Source organism: Rhinatrema bivittatum, chromosome 8, assembly GCF_901001135.1.
Source record: "Rhinatrema bivittatum chromosome 8, aRhiBiv1.1, whole genome shotgun sequence".
NCBI classification, from domain to species: domain Eukaryota; kingdom Metazoa; phylum Chordata; class Amphibia; order Gymnophiona; family Rhinatrematidae; genus Rhinatrema; species Rhinatrema bivittatum.
Window position 1 is genome coordinate 270,249,466 of NC_042622.1, and position 10,575 is coordinate 270,260,040.

Sequence of the window (10,575 nt, forward strand, 5' to 3'; positions counted from 1 at the left end):
TTACAGTGATGAAGCAACGCCGTACCCGGGATCCCCGGGTCGCCTGTGCCAGGTTTTTAAAACTTCTGTGGCAATTACGTGGCAAATCTGCCCACTACGATGCATATTTTCCATCTTGCAGCAGTATTCATGCAGGACACCTCCTCCTCCTCCTCCTCCTCCTCCTCCGCTGGCCGGGCTTGATGGCTCCTCGCCGCTGTGATTCAGTGCCTGGTCCTGGGGGTCAAAAGGCAGCAATAGGGCTTGGCCAGCAGAGAAGGACCCGGCCTGACGCGCTGCCAGTTCTCTCCAACTACGGGGGGGAGTGGGGGTTAAACCATGCAAGGGGAGTTAAAAAAATACATAAATACATTATTTTTATTCTGTGGTGGGAGTGCCAGGCCCCTGCAATGCCCATTTCATGCCCCATTCCTGCTGCAGAGAGAGAGAGGGAGTGGCGAGCTGGCACCTGCTAGCATGAAGGGCTAGTACTAGCCAAAAGAAGGGGCTGTGGCTACTGTGGCAGGACCTGTCTCTGAGAGTCCCAATATTTCTTTATTTTATGTTGAGGGCTTGGTCAGGCCCTAGGGTTAAAGGTTTTTACTGCCTGGGGCTCCCGCTGTTACAACAATGCAGGCCCAGCCGGCAGTGAGAGGAGGAGGAAAGGCTTCAGTGAGCACAGGCCCTGGGAGAAGGAGGGAAAAAACAAAACAGTAATGGAATTCAAGAATCTGCGGACCCTTGCGTCCTAGGCAGACCCTCCCCCACCCCAAACCCCCCCTGACTGGGAAGTGCCCCTCTTACAGTGGGGGATTATAATATAGAGTCAGATTCTCCCCCCCCATGTTCAGGGCCCCTCTGGTTCCTCATCCTGTGAGCCCGAGCCTCGCTCCTCATCAGGACCAGCAATGCCCCCTCCCTGCCCCTTTCCCCCCACCCTCCCTCCTTATTCTTGACGCGCACAGGTAAGTATGTGCGCACTTCCCGGCTTCCTCGCGCGCGACCCACCTGCCCGGCTGTCATTACGCAAAGGGACCAGCGTGGGGAAAAAACCAAACCCCCAACCCGTAGCTCGGTCAGTGCATGTTTCACGGGGGAGGGGGGAGGATGCGCTGCTGGGGTCAGCGAATGCAGGATGGGGGGGGCGAACGTGCCAGACACCCCCTCGCTGGTCTGAGAACGAACGCAGCGGCAGCGGCCCTGAATCCTCCCTCTTCCAGGCCTCTTGCCCGTTCCCCTCGACGGTGGCGCCCGACCCTGACACCCGCCCTCTCACTCTCTCTCTTCCCCAGGACTCTTCTGCTCGCCCACAAAGTTCGAGGCGGTGGTGGTAAAGGGTCCCAACGGAGCGGAGCTGGTGCAGACCACGGAGAGGTGCGAGGCCCGGGAGCCCTGCTATCGCGTGGCCCACCTGGAATATTATTACCAGGTCTCGCTCGGCGCTGGCGGGAGGAAGGAGGAGACGCTGAAGGTGGGTCAGGCCTGTGGCCCTGCAGGTCTGGTTTCGTTCACGGCCTCTCCACGAGGACTTGTGCAGCTCGTTTGCACGTTTCCGAGTGCCGAGCACCACCCTGGCGGCCATGTAACTCCTGGGATTGCTTGCCAGGGAGGTCCGGACTCCCCAGTGGGCTGGGGGAGGGGGGGGGGGGCCAGCCCCGTTCTCACCCCAATAAAACACAAATTGAAGCAGGCCCGGGGGTTTTTTTTTGGAAATGTTGATTCCCCCTTTGCAAAGTAAAACAAGGCATTGAGGTGAAACATCAAGAGGGTTTCATATGCAAAGGGAGACCCCCGCCCCCCTCTATAGCCCCTTTCATCTTCACCTCATTCTCTAACATTTTTTTTGTTTTGTTTTGCAAATGTTGCAGGAAATCGATGTGGGCAGATGTTTGGGAGGCTGCTCCTCCGGCAATCACTGCCTGCTCAGGTAAGCACAGCTGCGCCCTGCCCTCCTCACCCCCCCCCCTCCCGGGCCTGGCCTTTATTCAACTCTGCGGCCACTGAAAGGGGCAGCACTGACTGAGGGGAGGGAGGGAGAAGTCACTGGGCAGCTCAAACAACCCGGGACCATTACTATTTCTTTTTTAGCAGTTTCAATTCACGTTAAAAACAAAAAAAAAAAACCCCCATCCTTTAGTGGCTGCTCTGATCTATCCAGCTGGGAAAATCCAGCAAACTGAGTCCAAATGCACTGCAGGGAGGGATGGGGGAGAGGGAAGGTGGAGCCCCTGTGCTACTGAAAGCCACAATTCGATAAGGGGGCAGCAAACGCCAGATTGGGTTCCCTACCCTGGGGGGGGGGGGGGGGGGGGGTGAGCACCGCTCTGCTGATCCGCATTAGAAACCCCTCATCCCCTGCAGGGCCAGGCTGAGCCTCTCCCATTGCTCGTGCGCAGACTTGCACTTCCCATCGCCTCCTCCTGCCCCCCCCCCCCCCCGGGGGTGTGAAACAACGGCCCCGATACGGTCCGGTCTCTGCCAAGCAACTTGCAAGGCCTGGGTCTCAGACGTTCGTGAAAATGTTCTCCCGCTTCAGAGGGGAAATGGAGCGAGATGGGGCCCCCTCCTGCCTGCCCCTCCCCCCTCCCGTGTGACCTTCCCGCTGCAGGGCCCTGCTCAGCCTGGGCCTCTGCCCTCCACTTCCTCTCAGCTAGGAATCTCTGCTTACCCCCCAAGCCATAAATGTGTGTTTAGTTGTGGTAATCCTCACTGTTTTTCCATTGGGGGCCATTCTGGCAAAAAAAATAACCCCCCGAAAAATTTTAGTGCAAGAGGCAAGACGGTCACAGGACAAAGCACCTGGGCCCCCCTGGCAAGGAGGTAGTGTGGGTTCCCCTTCAATGGCGCAGCCGGCCTGGGTGGGCGAGGAGCCCTCCACACTCTCTCTCTCTCTCTCTCTCAGCCCATCTTCACCCCAACCCCATCCCAGATGGTCTCAAGCCCCAGTCGCCTCGCCAATGAGTCGACCTCCTCCGTCCTGGCCCCCCCACTTCACGCCCCCTCCGTTACCTTGGCTGGAGGCTCGCACTCAGCGCCACCTCCACAATAACTGCGCCGTTTTCTTCTGGCGCCTCGCGGCTCTCACTGCACCTGAGGCCGCGTGTGGTGCGCAAGCATCCGCACCGTCCTTGTGCGGGAGCGGCGTGAGAGGCTGGGACGGCACACGGCTCAAACTTGCCGGTCAGTGCCAGAGGAAAACAGAAGGGCCGTTTACGGTGACAATGCGAATGCGGGTACTGAAGAAAAGGGAGTCAGAGAGCCGCACTTAGAGTCAATAGGAACAGCCACTGGCTCCTGGGCCTTACAGTGAAGCAGTGGTATACTAAAGGGGGGTACAAGCGGCGCAGTCTGCCCCGAGTGACGAGCAGAGTGGCCCAACTTTTCCACAGTTCTGAACTGGACACTTGAGGACTGGGGTGGGGAGTGGAGGCAGGAGGAGGTCAGAAAGTGCCCCTCCCCCTCATTTGCATAAATGTGTTCCCGCTGCCCTGAATCATATTGAGGGCCCTCCAGTTCCTGTTATTCATGCTCTCTCCCTCACACATGTCCATTTCCTTTGTTTCTCATTTGCACACACACACACACACTCTCTCTCTCTTTCTCTCTCTCCTACTTACTCTCACACACACACACACACACACACACACACACACACTCTCTCTCTCCTACTTACACACACACACACACACACACACACACTCTCTCTCTCCTCTCCTACTTACACACACACACACACTCTCTCTCTCTCTCCTACTTACACACACACATACTCTTACACTCTCTTTCTCTCTCCTACTCACTCACACACATGTTCTCATACTCTCTCTACCCACACCCTCTCTTACAGATAAATTTCGCTCTCTTCCACTTAACATGCTCCTTTCTTATGCACAAACATGCTCATGCTCTCTCTCACCCAGTCTCTCACATTCACATACCTACTCTCTCACTCTCACACACAAACATGGCCTACCCGCCTCATTTTTTTTTGCTGACTGGGGCACTACCCATGCCCCAACAAACAGAAATGGGGAGTGAGGGGCAGGGGAAGGTGAAGAACAGAAACATTAGAAACGCAGGGCAGCTACACCTGGAGGGAGGCTGGAGAGGGATAGGAGAACAGCGACGCACAGGCCGAGTGCAGCACAGGGTGTCTAGCTAGCAGGCAATAGCACAGAAAAACCACAGCTGTGGTACCAGCACCACCAGTGGAGAGTCGCATGGCCAGAGGGGAATGTCTCCGTCCGCCATGTCTCCCACTCTCTCCGATCGTGGCCCAGCAGCACGCCCCATTCAGGCAAAAAAACGAGGCAAGCAGGTGGGCCGTGGCTGTAGTCTCTGGAGCCATCCCAATAACAGCAGGCGAGCCACTGGCCAGGAGGGAGGCAGAATGCATCAGGGTTGGTGAATAAAGGAACAGAGCTGCAGCAGAGATAGAGTTGAATTAAGATCTATTAGTAAAAGTTTGTAACCTATCATTAAAATCATCCATTGTACCTGAAGACTGGAGGATAGCAAATGTAACGCCAATATTTAAAAAGGGCTCCAGGGGAGATCCGGGAAACTACAGACCGGTTAGCCTGACTTCAGTGCCAGGAAAAATAGTGGAAAGTGTTCTAAACATCAAAATCACAGAACATATAGAAAGACATGGTTTAATGGAACAAAGTCAGCATGGCTTTACCCAGGGCAAGTCTTGCCTCACAAATCTGCTTCACTTTTTTGAAGGAGTTAATAAACATGTGGATAAAGGTGAACCGGTAGATATAGTATACTTGGATTTTCAGAAGGCGTTTGACAAAGTTCCTCATGAGAGGCTTCTAGGAAAAGTAAAAAGTCATGGGATAGGTGGCGATGTCCTTTCGTGGATTGCAAACTGGCTAAAAGACAGGAAACAGAGAGTAGGATTAAATGGGCAATTTTCTCAGTGGAAGGGAGTGGACAGTGGAGTGCCTCAGGGATCTGTATTGGGACCCGTACTGTTCAATATATTTATAAATGATCTGGAAAGAAATACGACGAGTGAGATAATCAAATTTGCAGATGACACAAAATTGTGCAGAGTAGTTAAATCACAAGCAGATTGTGATAAATTGCAGGAAGACCTTGTGAGACTGGAAAATTGGGCATCCAAATGGCAGATGAAATTTAATGTGGATAAGTGCAAGGTGATGCATATAGGGAAAAATAACCCATGCTATAATTACACGATGTTGGGTTCCATATTAGGTGCTACAACCCAAGAAAGAGATCTAGGCGTCATAGTGGATAACACATTGAAATCGTCGGCTCAGTGGGCTGCGGCAGTCAAAAAAACAAACAGAATGTTGGGAATTATTAGAAAGGGAATGGTGAATAAAACGGAAAATGTCATGCTGCCTCTGTCGCTCCTTGGTGAGACTGTACCTTGAATACTGTGTACAATTCTGGTCGCAGCATCTCAAAAAAAGATATAGCTGTGATGGAGAAGGTACAGAGAAGGGCGACCAAAATGATAAGGGGAATGGAACAGCTTCCCTATGAGGAAAGACTAAAGAGGTTAGGACTTTTCAGCTTGGAGAAGAGCAGCTGAGGGGGGACATGATAGAGGTGTTTAAAATCATGAGAGGTCTAGAACGGGTAAATGTGAATCGGTTATTTACTCTTTTGGATAATAAAAAGACTAGCGGGCACTCCATGAAGTTAGCATGGGGCACATTTAATTGTGCGTTGAGTGAAAAAGAACTTTCTACAACTAGTTTTAAACTCTGGAATTTGTTGCCAGAGGATGTGGTTAGTGCAGTTAGTATAGCTGTGTTTAAAAAAGGATTGGATAAGTTCTTGGAGGAGAAGTCCATTACCTGCTATTAATTAAGTTGACTTAGAAAATAGCCACTGATATTACTGGCAGCAGTAACATGGAATAGACTTGGTTTTTGGTTGCTTGCTAGGTTCTTATGGCCTGGATTGGCCACTGTTGGAAGCAGGATGCTGGGCTTGATGGACCCTTGGTCTGACCCAGTATGGCATGTTCTTATGTTCTTATGAGAGAGGAGGAAAAGTTGGAAAATGCACACGCTTAGGGCCAGCAAGGCAAGTGTCTCTCCCTTCTCTTCTGCAACTGCCCCAGCGCCATAGCGCAAACAGAAGGCAGCTGATTGGGATTACGCCAGTAAAACCAGTTGCTTCCACTGCTAACTGGCTGAAAACCAAGTGTTGCTTGGAAGATGAGCTTTATCAATAATTTTCGCTTGATATTTTTTTTTGCTGGCAGGGATTCTCGGAGCAAGGCTCAGTGCCTGGTTTGGGCAGAAGGTGCTTCCACAGGCTGCGTTTCTCAGGAGTATGAGGCGCACACCTTCAGAAGTCGAAACGGACACATCCGCACTGTCTTTGCCATCAAGACATGCAAGTGCCAGACGTAGTGACTTTTGCGCCGACTGAAGTCTACTGCAGAGGGATCTAGAGTTGATGCAAATAATCCATTCCTTCAATTAGCTACCGAGCTCATGGAACCAATATCCATCCCACCTGTGAGATCATCGGACTTCACCAATGACAAATTAATAGCTTCATCAGTGCTTGAATGCATCACAGTGGGACACAGCCCCAGACTGGATCCATGAAAGATATGATTGGATTCATGTCTATATGTCCTTTTTACATGCACAATAAAATTGGTATTTAAAAAAAAAATAAAAATTAGTGAAATGTCTTTTCAATCCACATTTTTTAATTACAGTTAAACACATGGAGTGATTTTTTTTTTACTGCAGAAAGATCAACCAAACCAGAATTTACCTAAATTTTCCTTAGGAAAAAAAATAACTTTCTCTAGTTAAGGCAAAAAATATCGGGGCGGATTTTAAAAGGGTTACGCGCGTAATATACGCGTGTAACCCTTTTAAAAGCTTCCTGCGCATGCTGAGCCTATTTTGCATAGACTCGGGGACGCGCACAAGCCCCGGGACGCGCGTATGTCCCGGGGCTTGAAAAAGGGGGCGGGGAGGTCCGGGGGCGGGGGCGGGGCAGGGGTGGGGCCGGAGCCTCCAAGCACAGCGGCCATTTGCTGCTCTGCCCGGGATCGCGGGCCGGCCAGCGTGCGCCAACCTACGCCTGCCCGGAGGCAGGCACAACTTAAAAATTAAAGGTAAGGGGGGGTTTAGGTAGGGCTGGGGGCGGGTTAGGTAGGGGAAGGTGGGGGGAACGGAGGAAGGCTGCATGGCTCGGCGCGTGCAAGTTACACAATTGTGCACCCCCCTGCACGCGCCGAACCTGGATTTTATAACATGCGTGCGGCTGCTCGCACATGTTATAAAATCGGGCATAGATTTGTGTGCGCGCCGGGTTGCGCACACAAATCTACGCCCGCGCGTAGTTCTTAAATCTGGCCCATTTTTTTCTCAGCTTTTTCAGAATCACCTTACAAAACTTTGATTGCATTCTGCTTGTTCTAAAATCCGATTCTTGCCCAACTGCACCTGAAAAGTCCCTGGGGAGGTTTAACGGAAACAAGAGAGCCATGCCCGCTTTATATTCAATGCCAAACTTAAGGCACTGAGCAGGGTCACCAAACCTCTGCTTCATCTCCACATTACTGAGCCAAAACCTCTGTAGTTAAAATAAAAAGCGCTTCCCATTGCAGAACTACCTGCTTACTTCAGGCCAGATTTAAGGATCAGGCCGGGAAAAAAGTGCAAAAGCCTATAGGTCAGTTTGCCTGCCCAGTTTTGATGTTTAGAAATCCATTAAATCGATAAAATCTGCACAGTTTGGAAATAGAGCATCCTATGCCCAGGGATTTAATTTTCTGCAATGCCTGGAAGAAAAGGTGCCACAGAGAAATCTTATGGCGGGACGTTTGCCTGATCTTTATATTTAGCCCTCGGTTTGCATTTTTTTTGGCAGCTGACACCGCTTTTTCCTTCTGGGTTGCTTTCTGTAATATCTGTGGTTTTAATCTGATAAAGCTGCTCCTACTGAAAATAAAACCAGACCCTTTTATTGCAGCTCAATTTACAGGCAATTAGCTGTGTGAATATTTGAGATAATTAGAGGATAACTCCCTGTGGTCATAGCGGGTTAGGGTAAATAACAGATTCTTTGCCTGTTAGGGGGGAGAGCTAGGAGGAGGCAGCCATCGGGCATTCGCCTGCAGTCGGTGGCGCTGGCCCTGACGGCGCACTCGCAGTGCCGCACGCCGTCACGGTCCAGAACCACGGTCCAGAACCACGTGAATGCGCCTCAGCCAGACAGGGCTGGGGAGGCTGCAAAAGGAGAGAGCCTCTGACCATAGGCAGAGATAATGCCCGGCGGCCCTCAGCCGCTGCTACGAGCCCGTGTATGCACCGAGGGCAAAGTCAGGCCTGGCCCTCCCGACCTGACGCACAGCAACCTGCTGACCTGAAGGCGAATTTCAAAAGCCCCACGCGCGCCGAAGCCGGGAGATACAACGCAGAGGTCCGGCCTGCGCGAGTACGCACCCATCTCCCGGTAGGCGCACACAAAAAAAAGGAACAGGGCATGGTCTGTGCAGGGCAGAGGTGTTCCTAGATTTCTCAATGAAATGTACGCGTGAGTATTTACACGCACAGGTGCGCGCCAGGGTCCCCTGCCGCCTAACTTTACTTCTGCTGCGGATGGCGAGTAAGTCCCGAAACAAAAAGAACCAAAGAGGTGAGCAGAGTTTTAAGGGTCAGGACTAACAGGGTAAAAAGTAGACTTGACTAGGGGGGGTTAGGAAGTCTTATCCTTTACTTGGGCGAGCTGGGAATGAACTGGTCATGGCGTTGGCGTGCGCGTCCACTAAAATTCCCCCACTTACATGGTAGAGGCGGCATTTGCGCGCACCCGTGCGTGTCCATATGAAATTGTGCGCACATGGATGCGCGTCACAGCCTATTTTATACCATGCCCGCCTATATGTGCATTTATTTATTTTATTTATTTAAAAATGTTTCTATACCGCTTTTACAAACAGGGTTTAGTCAAAACAGTGTACAAGGATACAAATCATAAAATAAAAGTAACATCATTAAAAATTACAAAAATCTTATAAAAAAAAATAAAAAATACAATAATAACAAAGTTCATAAATTATTAAAGCTCATCAAATTAAACATAACAAAATAGAAATAAGTGCCATATAATATAATATGACCACATCCTTTGGGGCGAGCCGGCATACGCACGTACATGTGTCGTCGTCCCCCCCCCCGGTGCGGCTGTTTAAAAGTTACCGTCCCTGTGTTTCCCAGCCGTTTCAAGCCCAAGGCACTTCAATTTAACAAAAATGTCAGGCATAGCAACCTCCACCGAGCAGGCAGTGTGGATCCAGAGAGGGTTCGTAGAGTCAAAAAAAAAAAGATCTGGGAAGCACTGAAAACCCCCATCAGTCCCTTTTCCAAATTTTATAATAAACGGAGAAAAGGGATGGCGACACACATGGACCCGTCATGATGGACCAGTCCCCTCTGTACAAACGTGCAGGAGGAAACTGAAGAATGCAGCGCAGTGCAGGCAGCTGGCTCGGGTAAATCCTTGGTTGCCATGTGTGACTACCAGAGCTCATCCACGGCGGCTGCTCCCAAGACTCAGAGTGAGTCACATCCAGTGCTCGGTGCACACTTTCCCTCAGCCTGGGGATAAGGCTGGAAGGACACTCGAGGGAGGGCACTTAGGGGAAAGAAGTAGAGGTTCTCTGTGCACCACGTGTGCTGCACAAATTGATTTTGGGCTATCAATGCCCTGCATGCTGTCTATTAACTATCGCACTCCCAGGGCTCCTATTGTATCCAGAAAGAAGAGGTATGCACAACTAGATGTTCTCAGGAGGGAGCTCCTACATATTAAAGAGCCACCACTGGTGTTTTTTGCTGCAAGGTACTTAGAGCAGAATCTAGCAGATGGACTGCTTCTGAGCATTAGGCAATGGCGCACCTAATTAGCAGGCCGATACAGTACAGTGCGCTCCGGCAGAGCACACTCTTAACCCGCGATTGGACGCGCGTTTTCGACGCGCTAGCTTTGCCCTTTATTCACTAAGGGGTGATAGCGCGTCGAAAATGCACGTCCAACCCCCCTGAACCTAATAGCGCCCGCAACATGCAAATGCATGTTGATGGCCCTATTAGGTATTCGCGCGCGATTCAGAAAGTAAAATGTGTAGCCAAGCCGCACATTTTACTTTAAGAAATTAGCGCCTACCCAAAGGGTAGCGCCTACCCAAAGCACCCAGAGGGTGCTTTTCTGTGCACCCTCTGACTTAATACCATGGCGATATTAAGTTGGAGGTCCCGAAAGTTAAAAAAAGTAAGAAAAAAAAAGAAAAAGAAATTTGAAATAGGTCCGCAGCTCGCGGGTTGAAAACCGGACGCTCAATTTTGCCGCCGTCCGGTTTCCGAACCCGTGGCTGTCAGCGGGCTTGAGAACCGACGCCGGCAAAATTTAGCATCGGCTGTCAAACCTGCTGACAGCCGCTGCTTCCGTCAAAAAAGATGCGCTAGGGACGCGCCATTGTCCCTAGCGCCTCTTTTTACCGCCGGCCCTAATTTAAATAAATTAAATTACTGTATCGCGCGCACAGGAGAGCGGGCCCGTAGATCTGCAAACAGACCA

At 50.9% G+C, this 10,575-nt stretch overlaps 1 protein-coding gene across 1 annotated transcript in view; it reads left to right on the top strand.

The window, feature by feature from the left end:
- The window catches only part of LOC115096370, a 130,567-nt gene extending 123,936 nt beyond the window's left edge, over positions 1-6,631 (top strand). Inside the window, exons 6-8 of the mRNA XM_029610872.1 lie at positions 1,272-1,450; positions 1,848-1,906; positions 6,233-6,631. Coding sequence (XP_029466732.1) covers positions 1,272-1,450; positions 1,848-1,906; positions 6,233-6,383 — 389 coding nt within the window. The 3' untranslated portion in view covers positions 6,384-6,631. The remainder of the gene's footprint in view (positions 1-1,271; positions 1,451-1,847; positions 1,907-6,232) is intronic.
- The last annotated feature ends 3,944 nt before the right edge of the window (positions 6,632-10,575 follow it).